Below are 18,720 nucleotides of genomic sequence, written 5' to 3'. Positions count from 1 at the left end.
AACTTTAAATTTCACCCTCAAGTTCTACTGTCCTTATTAGACAGAAGAAACTCAATCCCTCCCCCCACTTTCCCTTTTTAAAGCAACTGGAATTTCAGAATATGAACTCTCTCCCTGGTGATCATGTGGCTAGAATTGTTACAATTTTGACCTCATTTATTCTGCTGCACAGGATAAATGCCATGGTATTCCAGTGTACGCTATTTTCCAGTATACACTATTTGGAGTTCAGTATTGGGCTCAGTGCTAGCTAGCAGTGATAGAATTCAGCTGCCAGTTGTTTTTTTCTACTTCCCCATATTAAAGGCAATCAGACACATCATGATGAACTGATGAATGGCCTGCCCTGCATTTACATCCTCCATCCTTTAGAGCTTAACCTTTTCAAAAAGTCTTCACAGTCCATCTCTTCGACTCAGTCAAAGAAAGTCCCAACTACAAATATTTTGACAACATGGAATCATTAGATCTCCAGGCAACTTATCATGAGGGCTAGATCCTTCAGTCACTTTGAAGTAAGCTAAAAGATATACAGATTGACTTGGTTATGGCTGACCACTAGTGCAAAAGTAGAGAATACTTGGGGACCTACGTTTGCATTAGAATTCAATTATATTCCCTGTGATGGTTGGGACTGCATGGTTCCCAGTGATTATAAATCCAAGTGAGTGTTCATTGCTAATAATACTTACAGCAGCATGACTCTTGTCCTTTATGAATGGTCTTTGTCAGATCTCATCTCCTGGCAGCAAAATCCAAATCATACATCAGATCCAAGAGTTTAAATACAGACAAAATGCGTAACAAATATTCCTAGCCTTACTGAAGACTTTGCTAGAATATCGAATAAAACAGAAATGTGGGCACGCTAGTTAACTGGATGCATTATCAAAGACCCCCACCTTAAATGAATCTGTTTTTCTAACTGATGCTAAAAGCCTCATGAAAGTAGAATTCTATCAGAATCCAAAACAAAACTGAAGGATATTGATTGGACCAGGTCACAGCTCCTCTTTGTTTAGCACTTCACATCTAGAAGTACTTTCTCCTCTCCCCTAACCTGAAGGGTAGAAAGAAATTCATATCTAAAAATCCCATGAAACAAACAAAAAATGCAATTTTTTGCTTATTAGGCAGCTCCTTAAATGGAAGAAAAGAACCAGTAAAGCACACTTCAAAATGCATATAGCAATGGTAGCTGTGGTGTCTATATAATATGTGCTTCATAAGATATAGGCTGTTTAATTGCACATGTTCACGTTCAAAATGCATGCATGGTGTTTTATGGTATCATTCAGTACACCACGGTACACAATTAATGGAATATAAACACACACAAATAGAAAAAGTTACTCTGTATATTGTGGTTCCTACATACTATGTTTATCCAGTTCCCAAGATCTCTTACTGATGTGTATTCCAATTAAACTGATCGTCCAGTATTTTTGTGTGTGGGAGGGTTATTTAGATTTGTCTTGTGCTTTGTAACCATCAGCCACCTTTTCAAAACACTACATTCAAAGTCACATGGTTTGCCCTCTTTCAGAATTTATCACAACGTTGATACTTTGGCTGCTAGCTCTCAACCAAACATCCAGAATCCTCCCCAAGATCTGTTTTAGGCACAATAGTTTTTTTTTTTTAAAAAAACCCTGAAACAGTAAAAAGAGAAAAGCATTTTTTCCCCTTTAGGGGTTGAAAACTAGGTCTCTTTCATGGAGGGGGAAAAACAACACAACACTGAACTTATTGCACTGCATCTATACCACAACAATCCAGTAGTATGATGCTGCACCAAGATCTTATATGTTACTCACAGGAATTCCAGCAACAGTACACTTACTAAACAGATACAAGTTGCTTGTAAACCTTGAGAATCCCGGTTTGTATCTTCCGTTCTTTTTTCACAGTTCTAGTGTTCTTTTGCAGGTAGGATTGGAACCAGCAGGGGGTTTTTTTGTTTTGTGTTTTAAAGTTCTTCACTTTCCACCACAGGTGATGAAAACCGCACTGGACTCTCCACAGCAGAGAAAGCAGAAAATATGTCGAGTCCTTGCCCTGTGAGATTTGCATATCGAGTGCCACCAGGGCGGATCTTTATTGGCTGAGGGATCTGCTGATGCCATTGGGCTGAGGTGACAAAAAATACATAATCATGGGACACAAAAATCTGCTTCAAAAATCCACTTATAGTTTAAAACTCATATTTTAAAACTGTGGTAACATCTACCCATAGTCTGTAAGTGAAGTCCTAAAAACTAGTATGAACAAGGTGGGTATGTTGCATTTGCCCTCGACTAAAATTAGTTTTCCTGAGGTGTTTCCATGTTACATTTACTAGGCAGAGTCTAACTGATATGAAAGTTGCCCCATGGCACAGAGTGGTAAGCTGCAGTACTGCAGTCCAAGCTCTGTACACAATCTGAGTTCAATCCTGGCAAAAGTTGGGTTCAGGTAGCTGACTCAAGGTTGACTCAGCCTTCCATCCTTTCCAAGGTTGGCAAAATGAGTACCCAGCTTGCTGGGGGTAAAGTGCAGATGACTGGTGAAGCAATGGCTAAATCACCCTGTAACAAAAAGTCTGCTAAGAAACATTGTGATGTAACATCATCTCATGGGTCAGTAATGACTCAGTCCTTTCACCTTTACCCTAAACTGATATGAAGCACAGTACCACTACCTTTAGATCCTCTCTCTTAGCTCTGCCACAGCTGCACAAGAAAATTAAGTGACCGCAATATCGTTAGTAATGACAATAAAGAAGTTAGGGTGTAAAAGATCACCCCAGCATCCTTTGCAATTGCAGAGAAGATACTGGATACTTCCCTTGGATACAATGTGGCCATATATGATCTAAGAAGTAAAAAAGGAGTCATTAAAGCCTGTCTCCACCCAGCTACTGTATTCATTCAGGAATGTTAAATAAACAGAAGCCCAGAAAAGTCTTACAAATAACAACTTTACACTGGCATAATAATCTTTTGTGAGTCAGAGCTCACTTCTTCAGATGCATGCTGGGGCACCTCCAACAAGAACTGAAGGCTAAAAATAAAAATGGAAGAGTTCTTAAAGAAACAGTAGCCTGGGATGCCTCAATAGCACTTTGCCTCAATAGCCCCACACATGGGATTCCTCAATTGTCCCACACCTGGACAACTGGTGCTGCGAATTGTATTTTAAATTGAAAAAAACCCTGCAAATCATTTCTGAAAAAAAGCAAAACAACGCAGAAAATGATGGGGTACCCATCTGACAATGATCTCCCCCTAGCCCTCCCATTAAACCAGTAGGAGCATATCATGGTCATTCCAGCCTAAATTGTTGAGCAGAATCAACTTATGACAACCAGCTAAGAAAAAGGGCAAGTCATGACTCAAAGGAGTGGCATGAGTCACTATGGCTAGAAAAGATACAGAGTTCATACTGGCAAAGTACATCAGTTTTATTATTTTATTACTTAAACAATAACCACTTACCGTATATATCTAGTCTTGCAGTGCAGGAAACAATACCAGCTTCATTTTTTGCAGATAAAGTGTACCAACCAGCATCCATTTTCTTAGCTGGCTGAATCAAAAGGCAAACATACCCTGTAGCATCTTGATGCATACTAAAAACAAAAAAACCCCAAAGGTTCTCAATATTTTAGCTATCAGGTTTGACATAGCTCAGGTTTGCAGGTTAAATTATATCCATGCAGTGTAGTTCAGTTCCCCAAAACACATGCGTGAGGGGTTACACTTGGCTTGTTGTCCACAACCAGTACTTCTCATTGATTCTATTGACTGAATATTTGACTTCGATTTGTACCACATATACAACTCTAATAATTAGGGCTAAATTTTTGGTTGCTTGTGTATTAGAATTAATTAATGAAAAAATGTTTGACTAAAAGGTGCCCCATCCAAATTTAACAAGGTTACTAGTTTTTTTTAAAAAGTTAATACTTCTAAAAAGAGCAGATGACAGTGATGTATAAAGAAGCATTCCTTCCTGTGTTTGAGTAGAGGGAATGCCTCTTCTAGAAGATGCTTGCTTCCACACATGTATGTATCAGCAAAGAATGGATGGTTCTTCCTTTAGAATATTTTTGTACATGTGCACAGTGAATGGTGTGTGGACCCGCAATGATTTTCATGCATGTGTGCTTCAGCTATGCACCCAACACAGGAAATAAACAAGGCCCTAAACCCTCCTGCTCTCCAGCCCTCATGGGAATAGAATAAAGGGGCATTTATAAGACCTGAACCGATTTCCCACTAGCCTTATGCCGCTCTCACACTCCTCTTCTTGGCGGGGTTTCCGTCGGATTATCTGCCCCGGGGCTGCAACTAGCTTCGCCTTTTTCACGTGGCAAACAGAAACTGGTTTTTAGAGGATCTTGTTTGCTACATGAAAGAGGCGGAGTGAGTTGCAGCCCTGGGGCAGATAATGTGAAATCTGATGGAAGCCCCCACAGAGAAAAGTGAGAGTGGCATAAGAATAGTGGGAAATCGGTCCTGGTCTTTATTGTTCCTTACACCTCAGGAGAGATGAAATGGACCTCTTGAAGAGGACTTACTGTTCCATTTTCAAAAGACATAAACCCTGCAAATACCTTATCCTTTCTCGATTGGCAGGAATGGTTTCATTGTCCTTCTTCCAAAAGAAGACTGGGGGCGGCATTCCAATCACTCGGCATTCTAGTCGGACCGGATGCCCTTCTGGGACTCCACAGTTCTGCAGCTTCTCCAGTATCACTGGAGCTTTTTTCACTTCCTTCGCTGGAAAGCAGGGAAGAAAAAGCTGGCATGAGTCTGGTGTAGTGAGTGACACTCAGCCATCGGGACTGGTGTTATTCATAGTTAAGAACATAAGAAGGGTCACACTGGACCGGCCGAAAGGTCCATCAGGCCCCAGCAGCCTGTTCACACAGTGGCCAATCAGTTTTTGCCAAGGAAGCCCCTGAGCAGGATGATTGCAACAGCATCTTCCCACCTGTGGTCCCAAGCTACTGCTTCTGGTGCTGGAGAGAGTAGATACCCATCATGGCTAGAAGTCACTGATAGCCTCATAAGACCCTAAAACAGGGGTGTCGAACTCATTTGTTATGAGGGCAGGATCTGACATAAATGAGACTTCGTTGGGCCGGGCCATGTCTTGCTGGGCCAGGCGGGGTGTGTACCTATATAAGTTTAGGTAGTAGAGATATAAACTTTATAAAGGACACAGACAAACACAAAGATTTTTTTTTTTTTAAGTTAAGACATGCTTAAAACATTAGCACTCATTGGTCTTAAAGGTGGTTTCTTTTTATTTCTCCTGTGGGATCCAGGGAACTGGGCAAAGGAAGCTCTGGCTCTTTCCTTCCTTCCTTAGGGGACCAGGAAGGGAAGGAGCCTCAGCCAACAGAAGGAAGAGAGGCGTGGCTCAGTAACTCTGCTGTGCAATTGAGAAAGCCTGGCAAAGCAAACTATCCCTCCACACCTTCCTCTCCAAGGGAGGAGCCTCACCAATGGAGAAAATAGAATCTTTTCTTCATAGTTCTTGTGTGATTGTACAAGCCTGGCAAAGCAAGCTGTGATGCAGAAGGGAGCAAGAGAGAGGGAGAAGGAAGCAGACCACAGCCAGTTGCTCAGGGGCCTGATAAGAGCCCACATATTTGACACCCTTGCCCTAAAAGGTGTGTGTGTGTGGTGTGTACTTACACTCAGGGGTCATTTTGTAGGAAAAGAGGTGTCAGAGCTCATAAGCACAACTCATTTGCATATGCCACACACCCCTGACATCACCAGAAGGTGTATTAAATTAGTTCAGCATCTACCTTAAAATACTTCTTGAATTACAATTGTCCAAATAAATCCTTACTCCCATCACACTTTTTAAATTACTTTCTCCTATGTGGCTACAGTGGAATGATGAAGATTTCCATCCGTCTGTTTTATATGTTTTGGTTATTTTTCCTTTTTTTGTGTGTGTGGGGAAAAATATTAGAAAGTTTGTCAAACCTTAGTTCAGCAAAATTCTCACAGAGGGTTTGAACAATGGAGTCCAGAAACAAGTATTGGGGGGTGGGGGCAAGAAATAAAGAGTACAATAAAATTTAGGGGTTTCAGAGCTCTGCTCTTGTGAGCTCCTGCCCAAAATGAGGCCTGCTTACTCTTGTGTATGTGTACACTGGAGACTGGGCAAGATAAATGATCTCCCTGTAGATGCTGAGCACATTCTCCTTAATTGCTGAAAACTGTAAGCGGAATCTTAATCATTTTTAGCCCTATTTGCATACTGTCTTACTAATGTTTATTTACTAAATGGTTCTCCTGCTTTTCTAAATTAAAAATTCAAGGCTGGTTCTCCGAAATTATTTTTAAAAATTCCACCACTATATATAAACCAGGCAATACAAGACAAAGCTAAAACAATGTACAATCAGCAAACTAAAACAAATAAAACACCATTTATTCTTCATGGCTTACAAAACAGGAATACTTCCCCTGGTTTTCTTTAAAAGAAGAAGAAGACTGCAGATTTGTACCCTGCCCTTCTCTCTGAATCAGAGCGACTTACAATCTCCTGTATCTTCTCCCCCCACAACAGACACCCTGTGAGGTAGGTGGGGCTGAGAGGGCTCTCACAGCAGCTGCCTTTTCAAGGACAATTCCTGCGATAGCTATGGCTAACCCAAGGCCATTCCAGCAGCTGTAAGTGGAGGAGTGGGGAATCAAACCTGGTTCTCCCAGATAAGAGTCCGCACACTTAACCACTACACCAAACTGGCTCTACAGACTTACCTACAACGCTGAGTTCCAGGTTGAATGAGTTTTGTCCTGTTTTGTTGCTTGCAATGCAAGTGTAAATCCCAGCATCGTTTTGCGTGAGGGGATCGATCAGCAGGGAGTGCACCCCTGTCTCCCGGACCAACATCTTGTGGGTGGTATCTGGCAATACAGGCCTGCCGTTCAGAAGCCACATCAGATCTGGAGGGGGTAGGCCACTCACCTGACAGAGAAGAAAACAAGCTACAGGCAAGTGACAGGATGACTGACGAGTCTACCGCTTTATTTTCTGATGGCATCTTTTTAAGCCCTGCTTCTCAGAAGAACATGGTAGAAATTAAGAAAATGAAAGTGATCATTTGGCTCAGTTAGAGAGAATTTTTAAAAGATGTACATTTTTACACATGTTGGTCGAACATGCCCTTTGAATCCCTGTTGTGCTATTTTTAAGACATGTGAACACCGTGAACCAACTGAGGTCTACTTAAGCCTCTCATATGAAAATACTCTTTGCGTGTCCATTAGGGTTGATAGAGCCCCTGGGTCCACCGCCCTTTGTTGATCATCTGGCCAGTGGAGGAGACTAGCCCAGAAAACCAGAAGCCTTACCCAAGTTCCAGAGACATGTCTATGTCACTCCCAACATGAACCAGAAGTGATGTTACGATGTCTGTGACGTCAGGGTGATGCTTTGGTATTTTAGGCAAAACCTATCACGACAGTCAAATTTATGATAAGAGTTTTTGCCCAAATACTAGAGCACTGCCCTTACGTCACTGTGTGATGACATCACTTCTGGCTCACATCAGAAATGACATGGACACACCCCTGGGACATGGACTAAGCCTCCCTCCCAGTAAGTCCCTCCCATCCCCCGCCAGTTGCCAGAAAGGACCTGGCAACCCTAGTGGGCATGCTGCTTCCTCATAAAGTGTAAAGCAGCTATGCGTCTTTATGTCTCCACACGTGCTTTGCACAGACGACTGGTGTCATGTTTATGTTCCATTGAGAACAGGCAGTGAAATAAAAGCTGTGTAGCTCTCTGACACATTACAGGGGGGGAAAGGGGGTACATGACGAATCTCCCACATGCTGTTAGGTATGAAGCATTATACTTCATTGGTCATTAGGGGATAACATGGAGGACAGGAGAACAATGTAAAGCCCTCTGGATCCCCACTGGGGGAGAACATAGGATAAAAATAAATACATGTATTGTATGGACATATATACTGTGTTGTTTTGTTTTGTAATCTAATTTTGTAATCAAACTTGATTGCAGCATTTGTTAAATCTAAGGCAATGTTTTACTGCATTGTTCTCCAGTCTTGCATTCCTGTTGCGTTGTGTACATTATACAGTTCTTAGTATGTCATTATCTAAATTAATAATTCAGTTTGACTGTACTGTTTGTTGAATGTGTGCATGATACTGTTCTTACTGCAATGTTTTTATTTGTGCCATCCGCCCTGAGTCTCTCAGTAAGGCAGGGGACTTGGCAACCCTAAAGGGTCTGACTGGGGAGGAGGTGGAGGATTATGGGTAATCATGTTTTAGAGGATTAGTCTTAAAATAAACGCCTGAGTTCTTTCAAAACTATACAATTTAGTGGGTCAAACATTTCCACTGCAGTTAATTGTTAAGGAGTCACATATTGATCATTTTTTTAAAGGGCGATGAGCTTAAACCCAGCCTGCATGTAGGGTTGTCAGGTCCTACCTAGCTCTGGGCACGGGATCCTCCTCATACACACAAAGCGTGCAGTGCATGATCATGTCACCCAGAAGTGGTGTTATCATGCTGGGCACATTGCTGGAAGGGGGGACGGTCTGTCACCTGGGGGAAAACTCTATGGTTATCATAGAGTATTTTCCTAAGTGATAGAATGTCCCCCCCAGGAACGTGTCCAGTGTGATAATGTCACTTCCATGTGATGTCATAATGCCGGTCATGTCACAGTGTGCAGACACTCTTTGGGGGTGCGGCTCCCTCACTGGCCAGATGTGTGATGGCGGTTAGGGGGCCCCAAAATTGGGGAAAACCCACCCCCGGCAGGAGGCTGGACCTGCATGGCATGGGAATTTGCTCTACATACTTTCAGAAGACACAACAGGGTGAGCAAAGAAAGCCAGGGACATCAAGTACCTTGCAATCCAATCTACAAAGCCGTCCTTCATGAGCTACCATATCCCCAGGAGCCTGTAGAAAGTATGGCCGGAAAAAACGTTCCTGTACTGGCTCCTTATCTGCTTCTTGCACACGGGACCTTCCCCTGAAACACAAAGCCCTGTAATTTAGAGTGGGATTATTAGGTGGTTTCTGAGCTAGCAAATTGGGCCTCCAGACTTTGAGGCCAAGGATTGCCAACCTCCAGTTGGGGCCTGCAGATCTCCTGGAAATTCAAAAGATTTCCAGATAACAGAGATCAGTTCACCTGGAGAAAATGACTGCTCTGGAAATTAGGGTTGCCAGGTCGGTGTTGGAGAATACTTGGAGACTTTGGGGGTGGATCTGGGAGAAGGTGGGGCTTGGGGACAAGAAGGGCCACAGCATAGCACAATGCCATAAAGTCCACCCTTCAAAATGGCCATTTTCTCCAGAGGAGCTGATCTCTGCCAGCTGGAGATCAGCTGTAAAAACAGGAGATCTCCAGGCCTCACCTGGAGGCTGGCAACCCTACTGGAAAGTGCACTTTATGGATTTATACCCCTCTGTCCTTCCCTCCCCAGACCCTGCCCTCCAAGGATCTCCCCCCCAAATCCCCAGGAATTTCCCAACCCAAAGTTGGCAACCCTATCAACTGGCAAGAGTCTAAGGGGACCGCATGAGGGCACCATCAGTAACACTGTGACATAACTTCCACAGAAAACCCAGAAATGACATCATGGCTCTGTTAGAATAACTGGAAACTCTATGGTAGAACTGCTCCAAGCAGCAGTGGGAAGAGGAAGTTGTAGGCCATAGTAGGAGACCTGGCAATCCTGAGTCCTGAAATCTTTAATATTTGTTCAGAAATTTGCACGTTGCTACTGAACTTACACTGGCTTTATTTTGGTGAAGGTACCCATGCTTACCTCACAATTTATGTCCCAAGCATGAGTTGCTGTTTTTTACCTGTGCGACTGGTTAGCTGTTGTCAATCTACCACGCATTGGAAGAGTCTGCACCATCAAGTGCCCGGAGCAGCTGATCCTCCCCTGTCAAAACAGTAGAGAAGGTAAGCACACACAAGGGGAACATACCACTGGCAAACAGTGGGGGAGGGCTGTTATTGTCAGGCTCTGTAGGCAGCCTTCTCTGGAGTGGAGCCTCTGATTGACCAGTGATAGAGAAAGGATGCTGGATGAGATGGACCTCTGGTCTGATCCACTAAGGTAATTCTTATTTTCTATTATTATTACTATGTCTAATGTTAAGGTGGGTAACTTTAATATTTAGTATTAATATTTAATATTAATCACAAAAGCATATCAGTTCAAGATAGCACTGGAGTTCTGATATAGTCAGGGGAGTAAACAATAATGACACACACACGACCTAATGAGGACTGAGCATGCTAGGATTGCCAAGTCAGAAAATATCTGGGGACTTTGGGGGTGGAGCCAGGAGACTTTCACATTCCCTAAAATAAATACATAAAAATACAGCAGTGCATTTCCCCTGAATACAGTCTTCATTTCCTCATCCTCCAGCAACTGCACATCCTCTCTCTCTCTCTCTCTCTCTCTCGCTCTCTCACACACACACACATCAGCCAAAATAAAGACTTTGAAAACCTATACTTTTGTGATCTTACTAGGGCAATTAGTCAGAGTGGTTAAATGTAACCATCTGCTGTATATTCAACCAAGTTCTTCAGACTAACATGCGGAAACCAAAGGTTCTAGTTTACTCTTTACTCTCTATTTTACTGTGCAAATAACTTCTGAAAGGAATATAAAACAAGCCCTCATTTGTTGTGCCGGTTTCGCTTCCTTTCTAGCAGTCCACTGGGAGCAGCCATGTTGTTTTGCCAGCTTGCCCCGTCTCCATTCAGCCTGGCTCCTACAGATTTAAAGGCACACACACCTTCCAAAAAGCAAATGGTTTCCCAACTACTTCTAGCCTTCCAGGTGGAAAGGCACATCGTGGCTGTTGAGGCAGGCTCCCCTCCACCCCGGCTAGTGACTGGGGTGGGAAGGAGCCTGCAAAACCGGGGGATCCCCATTGGGACCTGGGGATTGGGAAGCCTAGAGCATTCTGAAGGAAGCACAGGATATTGAGAACAACTGGGAATCAATTAACAGGAGGGAAAAATACATGGAGATTTAGAAACTGGTCTGGTCAAGTTCCTCAGAGTTTATAATGTGGAGGGGATGCCCTAATCCCCTTTCACCATTGCAGATGAGCTTAGTGGATGATATTGGGAAGGAGAAGATGATCACCATCACTGAGTCCTTCTTCAGTTCATTATAATATTATGTTTTATCATTATCATTATCAATTTTAATTTAATTTAATTTTTATTTATTTTATTATCTTTTCTATCCCAAATAGTGGATCTGGGCATGTGATAATATCTGTCTATTTATGTATGTGCATACACTTGCATATATGCCAATTTAATAGCATAATCAAGAAGTTTTTAAACAATTAGCTAACATTTATTTAGTTAAATAATTATCCTAAACATTTGTTAGTTTTTCTGCTAACAAAAAAGAACCTTTTGAGCACCCAACAAGACTGTGCTGAAAATTATGAAATGGAGAAGAAAAGTAAGTTTTTATATTTTAAGGAGTCTCCAAGCAGCTTACAATCACCTTTCCCTTCCTCTCCCCACAACAAGCACCTTGTGAGGTAGGTGGGGCTGAGAGACTTCTGAGAGGACTGTGACTGACCCAAGGTCACCCAGCAGCTGCATGTGGAGGAGAGGGGAACCTACTGCTCTTAACCACTACACCAAATAAGAAAGCCATGTGAGATGGGGGCTCTAGTAAGCAGGGGAACTGGGTGACCTGGGGTGAAAAGATGTCTGGATCCTAGGGATACCAGCCTCCAGGTGGGATGTGAGGATCCCCTGAAACTACAGCTTATCTCCAGACTACAGTGATCAGTTCCCCTGAAGAAAAGAGGATGGACTCTAGGGCATTGTACCCCACTGAGATCCCTGTCCTCCCCAAGATCCATCCCCAATTCTCCAGGAGTTTCTCAACTTGAACTTGGCAACCCCCCCCCCCCCATCAGTGGCTGGGGGGAAGGTCTGGCAACCCAAATTCAGTCTGTTATTAGAAATTGACTACGATTTTTTCATTGCTTGATCTTTTTTCTGGTGGTGTGAAAAATACTTTACATAACACTGCTGTATATGCTTTACATACACATCTTAAGCCAGTGGCCAGAAAGCATATTTTTAAAGGGAGTAGACCCATACCTGTGGATTTGAAGCCATGAATGTGTAGTTTCCATCATCATCATTTGTGGTTGCTTCAATATGTAAAGAGCATGTCCCATCACCTTCTCTGCTCATTTTGAAATGCTCATTTTTCTTTGATATCTGCTTGCCATCTTTAAACCAATATACCTAAGGAGATTGTTAAAAGAAAAAAAAAGTAGTTTAATGTAATAGTTATGGGCCAAAATGTATCATTTTTTAAAGATGGAAATTGCAGCTGCAGGAAGGCCTTAAGAGATTGCTTAAGAGACTGTTATGAACACCCCAAAACCCTATCAGTTCAGATCTTATGTCCAGCACAAAGTTCCTTCTGATAAGCTACTATGGCCCACCCCCCATCTGCACCCAGGCAACTGACAGGCCAACTGTCATCAGTGTACATTTCCCTTGGTGTACCTGGCACTCCCCTCATCCTGGCAAATGGCCATCTCACTGCTAGCAGCTAGGGAGAACTGTGGTGTAAAAGACCATGGGAGCAACCACAATGACCAAATAAGAACTGGGATTTGCGTGGGATTTTACCACAGGAAATGCTATGCATCAAAGAAGATGGAAATATCCCCATGTTCAGTGGCTCCACTAATACTCTTGGACAGTCCAAGTTATTTCTCTTGGTAAGTCAGTAAATGGTAAGGGACCAGACTGCAGACTGTAGCTGGCAGTTGGAATCTGACAAAGGGAGAGCTGACACTTAAAGGCTTATACCCTGAAAATCTCATTGGTCTCTCAGGTGCTACTGGACCTGGATCTAGCTCTTCTACTGCGGACCAATACGGCTGCCTTCTGAAATTAACTCTGAACTGTAGTATGCTTCCTTCACTCCTAAAAAAGGAAGGAAAAATGATAAAGTCCCAGAAAGGGAGAGCACATTGGCTCTCTCCTGCAGGCCAAAGTAAAGATTCAGTTTGGAAACTTGCGGCTCCAGAAGCACCCAGTCCTTGGGAATTACAAATTCTAGATACAAATACACTTACAAATACTAAATGCACTGATAGTAAAATGACTGGGAGATGATCCTACTTCTTCAGTTGGTTTTCCCCATGCGACCTACCTTAGGTATTGGTATTCCAACAATTTTGCAAGTGAATGCAGCAGGATACCCTTCCAAGACCCGGAAATGCTTGAGCCTCTTGTCGAAGATTGGAGCAATGCACTTGCCTGTCGGGATCTCATCATGTTGGATTTCATCATCTGATTCATCCACTGGAGTACGTTCCAAGCGAAACTCTATTTCATTCATCAACCTCTGCTCAAAGCTGGAAATCTTGTATTCCTGTTAAATGAATTTGGAAAATCTCTCTATGACAAATGTCTTATCCCCAAATAGCTAAATCTCTCTTGGCATGTGTTCTTTTAAATCAGGGGTTGCCATACTGCCAAACAATATCAACCTTCAGTCTTTTCAAATGTAACAAACCTAGAAATATGATTGGGCAAGGATGGAGCTGTGTGACCCACCCATCCCTAGTCTCAGGGCCATCTTAACAGCATTATGGGCCCTGGGCAAAGCAGTGTACTGGGCCCCTATGACAACTACTCATATATTCATATAGTCACAAACTATCAATACCTGGTTATTAGAACTGCTTCATACACAGGTTAATATGGGGCCCCTATGCTTGGGGGGGCCACAGGCAAGTGCCCACCAGGCCCATGCGTTAAGACAGCCCTGCCTAGTCTTGCTTGTGATGGCAACATGACCATTGCAACAGTTGTCAGAGAGAGAATAGCAATAAAAACGTGTGCTTATCAAATTGCTGTTCCTCCTTTTGCTTATCCATTGGTGGTACTCTTCTTATGTTCTTTCATTACCACTTTGGCTTCCGTGTTGTACTGAAAGGGCCCATTGGAAAAATTCACCATAAAATCTAAATTAGCATACAGTGTTAAAGAAAATCTATACCCAAAATAAATAATCTACATTTACCTGCATAGAAGAGCAATTGCACTGTGCTTGACTGTTTCTGTGAAATATATTTGTTTGCATATTGGTTTAGTGCTTTGCTTCATGGGGTGGGTGGGGGTAAAGACAGAGCTACTTATGGTCTTTTTATTTTGGACTTCATTTCAGTTTTCATTTAAGGCAGGGGTCCCCAACCCCTGTACTGGTACTGGTTTATGGCCTGTTAGCAACCGAGCTGTGAGTTGTATAATTATTTCATTATATATTACAATATAATAATAATAATACATTGGATTGATATCCTGCCCTCCACTCCGAATCTCAGAGTGGCTCACAATCTCCTTTATCTTCCCGTCCCACAACAGACACCCTGTGAGTTGGGTGGGATTGAGAGAGCTCTCCAAGAAGCTGCCCTTTCAAGGACAACTCTGCAAGAGCTATAGCTGACCTAAGGCCATTCCAGCAGCTGCAAGTGGAGGAGAGGGGAATTAAACCCAGGTCTCCCAGATAAGAGTCTGTACACATAACCACCACACCAAAATAAAGTGCACAATTGTATCATCCCAAAACCATTGTGCACACCACCACCCCCAAGTCAGTGGAAAAACTGTTTTCCACAAAACCGGTCTCTGGTGCCAAAAAGGGACTAGATGCCAGCCTGCTGAAATGACAAAGACTGAAATCCTGCCTGCTTTCAGTTGGAGAAAGCAAAGGGCAGGTCCTTGCTTCATGCCTTTCTTTCATCTCAGAAGGGAAAACTGCATGAAATGAAACACCAGTTTCATAATTACCAGACATACAACAGACACACCCACCAGCTACAGTTGCCAACTCTGGGTGAGAAATACCTGGAGATTTGTGGGGCAGAGCTTGGGGAAAGCAGGGTTTGGGGAGGGGAGGGACCTCACTGGTATGTCATGGAATCCACTCTCCAAAGCAGCTATTTTCTTTCAGTTGAAGGCAGCAATGGTTTATTATCTGGCCAGTGCCTCTCTTTTTTCCTTACCCCCCAGACAGTTTGTAAATTTCCTTTTCCCTCCAGCAGGACGCCCTGGTAGTCCAGGATTTAAAGAAAACCTATAGGGTGCCATCTGAGTTTAACTTTTAGTTAATTTGTCTGTTGTTATTAATTGGTTTTTGTATTTTAACTATGTTGTAAATCACCCAGAGCCTGGCCCAAGCTGGGAGGGGGTAACAACAACAACAACAATAATCTGCCGAGAAACTGATCTTTTGGCTGGTGATCTATTGTAAAAGTGGGAGATCTCCAGACGGCACCCTGCCATCATGGGCAGACTGTCCATTTAACTTACAGGGAAGTCTCCCAGTAGAGTGCAGCCCCAGAGGGTCACCAGTGTCCAGGAACAATCAGAGCCAACCCTAGCAACTCAGCCTAAGCCTCAGACCCCAAATCAGCCCCGACAGCCTGTGTCAGGTCACCCACTGTCTCCTCTTGTACTGCTTCCAGTCTGGGGGATGATGCAGTGGGTGACTTAATAATGCCCATTGTGAGCCCCACTAAGTACAACTGGGCCACTCAGCTTGACTAGTCTCCAGGGGCTGCTTTCACTTCCCAGTCTATCCCTGCCCCCCCACTGCTCTTCTACCATGCCAGACCATAGTAAGCAGGGCAAGTAATCTGCAGGAGGCCGTGTTCATACATTCACACAGCCACGAAGAAGTGTGTCCAGCCACTAGATGGGGCCACCTCCCTCTCATTCTAGGAAAGCCGGCACCATGGCTTTCCACCAACTGGCAGGCAAAGCAGGCTGCTAGAATTTCACCTTGTTTAGTTTTCTCTTTCATGAAGCATGTCTCAGCAAATTGCTTAACCAAATGGGCCAAATTCCTATCTCAGTTGCTTCTGAAAGCTGTTACATAATGCCTTTAAAAATAGAAAGGCCTGTACTCCTGAAAGTGAACGACAGAAATGTATTCCATGATAATAATTTCCAGAAAAAGAAGGTCAACCATTCTTTTTTGGTGTTACGTGCTGTAAGCATCTAAAACAGTAAAAACAACATTTTTGGGACATGGTAATGCTGGACCTCAGAATTCCAAACTGAGCCGTGTAATCTGAGCAGAGTCGTACTTTACAAAAGGACCTAAAGTTAAATGGCAAACTGACCATCAGTTGTAAATAATGTGTATATTTTTGAGATGGAAAACTGTCCTTTTTTCAAACTGCCGTTTCTACAAATTTAAAATTTAAACTAGAGTTCCCAACTCTGTTCTGGGGAATCCCTAGAGATTTGAGAATGCAGCTTAGAGAAGCTGGGGTTTAGCAAGGAGAGGGACTTCACTGGGGTATAATGCCATAGAATCTACCCTCCAAAGAAGCCATTTTCTCCAGGCAAACTCATCTCTGTGGTTTAGAGATAAGTTGTAATCTCCAGGCTCCACTTGGAGAACGGCAGCACTGATTTAAAAAGTAAGCCTCATCAGGGACAAGTTGATTTCTCTCCAAGAATGTGTTCGACTGTCGAACTTAGCACATTAGAAGGTGTCTGTCAGATGTGAGCCAATCACAGCTCCCAACTGCTGTTTTCAAGCTGTCTCTCACATTCCGTCGACTCTCATTGGCTGCCCATAGGGAGAGGTTACCATTTTAAAACCTCAATTTTCCCATCTGTACTTTGGGAGTAATAGTGATTTACAATCATGGAAACATTATTTCTTGTCCCAAGTAAATGTTGGTAACAGAATGAGCTATGAAATAAATATATTTTTAAAAAGCAGCAAGTAACATACAACACAGCAAACATATTGGACTCAGTTGAATCTTTTAAGAATATGGCAGTCTCTTGATTTATAATATTCCGTAGATCACCCCTACCTTGAAGATCAGACATCTTGCTCTTAATACTTTTGCCATGCAGTCCTAAGGTATAACTTTACTTAGGATTGCACTGTTAGCTACTTTCATAATATTTTACACTATTTGCCAAGAATGATAACTGAATTATTTTCGGTAGAAACTAACTTTCCCCGATCTACTCCCATACCACCCTCTAGTTGTGGTAGGCTTCCCAATCCCCAGGTCCCAGCGGGGGATCCCCCGATTTTACAGGCTTCCCCCCTCCCCCAGCCAGCAGGGGAAGCCCCACCCCCACAGCCATTATGCACCTCCACAAAAGATTCCCATAGGGAATGATGGGGAATTGATCTGTGGGTATTGGGGGCTCTGGGGGGGGCTGTTTTTTGAGGTAGAGGTGCCAAATTTTCAGTATAGCATCTAGTGCCTCTCCCCAAAATACCTTCCAAGTCTCAAAAGGGTTGGACCAGGGGGTCCAATTCTATGAGCCCCAAAAGAGGGTGCCCCTATCCTTCATTATTTTCTATGGAAGGAAGGCATTTTAAAAGGTGTGCTGTCCCTTTAAATGTGATGGCCAGAACTCCCTTGGAGTTCAATTATGCTTGTCACACCCTTGCTCCTGGCTCCGCCCCAATGTCTCCTGGCTCCACCCCCAAAGTCCCCAGATATTTCTTGAATTGGACTTGGCAACCCTAAGTTGTGGCAACTACCAAAAACTGAATTTGAGGATTTCAGATTACAGTGATGAGATTTACACAGGGTTGCTGGGAGGGTAAAGTTGTACCTTGGATACATCCTGAGTTGTATAGTTGTAGATGGGGGTATCATTGGTTGGTCCCTGAAGCATGAGAGCCAGATTTTCATCATATGTTGTTCTCTGGTAGAGGGAAGTAATGGGGTTAGGAAAGTGTTATTGCAACACGTATGAGCATCATTATAATGAAATTAAGAACAAATCTGCAGGAGTTTCAGAGGTGAAACAAAACTAGGATTGGATTAATCATTTAGCATTGTGGTGTACAGTGTATATTCAAATAAGTATGAAATAGTTGACGTTCCATGTTTTAGAACGCCACAGTTCTCCCAGTAAAACCAACTACAAAATTCCCACTGATTATAGAAGAGGAGTAGGAGTTTAGATTTATACCTGCCCTTCACTCAGAGTGGCTTATGATCTCCTTCCCTCCCTCTCTCCACAACAGACACCCTGTGAGGTAGGTGGGGCTGAGAGAGCTCTCAGATAACTGCTCGAGAAAACAACTCTACAAGAACTGTGACTGACCCAAAGTCACCCAGCTGGCTATATGTGGAGGAGTGAGGAATCAAACCTGGTTCTCCCAGATTAGAGTCCACACACTTAACCACAACATCAGAATGGCTCTATAATGGAGCTGGGCTGCAAATCCTAAAAAAACTCCCCCCCCCACAAGTACCTACCCTGTACATGATGTGTGTGTGTTTAGGAGGGGCTGAGATTGAGGGACCCTCTCCCATCGAAACTGTAGGAACAAAACCCTTCACAGTAGTCTTGTAAAACAGAAAGATGAAACCTTAAATGCACAGCCAACAAATATTGTAGCATTCCTTATGCTATATAGCCACATACAAACAAAACATGTCTATTGTTCAAATAACTGCAAATTTTCTTTAATAGAAAATCAATAAACAAGTGACAGCTTTGTAAAAGATGACTGTCATTTGGCTTCCTTTTTCTTTATTCACACAAAATGTGTTATTTTAATTGAGGCATAGTCCCATAAAGTATTTAACCGCTTCTAAAATGCTGGAGTATTTTCTTCAAAAGTCTTCAGCATTC

At 43.0% G+C, this 18,720-nt stretch overlaps 1 protein-coding gene across 1 annotated transcript in view; it reads right to left on the bottom strand.

Annotated features, from left to right (window-relative positions):
- Positions 1-1,267: 1,267 nt before the first annotated feature.
- Positions 1,268-18,720, bottom strand: part of MYPN (myopalladin) — a 70,462-nt gene continuing 53,009 nt past the window's right edge. Inside the window, exons 13-21 of the mRNA XM_060241168.1 lie at positions 17,689-17,781; positions 13,238-13,459; positions 12,166-12,315; positions 9,870-9,952; positions 8,901-9,027; positions 6,771-6,978; positions 4,598-4,763; positions 3,477-3,610; positions 1,268-2,130 (exon numbers count right to left, since the gene is read on the bottom strand). Coding sequence (XP_060097151.1) covers positions 1,970-2,130; positions 3,477-3,610; positions 4,598-4,763; positions 6,771-6,978; positions 8,901-9,027; positions 9,870-9,952; positions 12,166-12,315; positions 13,238-13,459; positions 17,689-17,781 — 1,344 coding nt within the window. The 3' untranslated portion in view covers positions 1,268-1,969. The remainder of the gene's footprint in view (positions 2,131-3,476; positions 3,611-4,597; positions 4,764-6,770; positions 6,979-8,900; positions 9,028-9,869; positions 9,953-12,165; positions 12,316-13,237; positions 13,460-17,688; positions 17,782-18,720) is intronic.

This window comes from Heteronotia binoei, chromosome 6 (assembly GCF_032191835.1).
Source record: "Heteronotia binoei isolate CCM8104 ecotype False Entrance Well chromosome 6, APGP_CSIRO_Hbin_v1, whole genome shotgun sequence".
Taxonomy (NCBI): Eukaryota; Metazoa; Chordata; class Lepidosauria; order Squamata; family Gekkonidae; genus Heteronotia; species Heteronotia binoei.
Note: the sequence above shows the minus strand (reverse complement) of the source record. Positions and strands in the feature narration are given on the sequence as shown.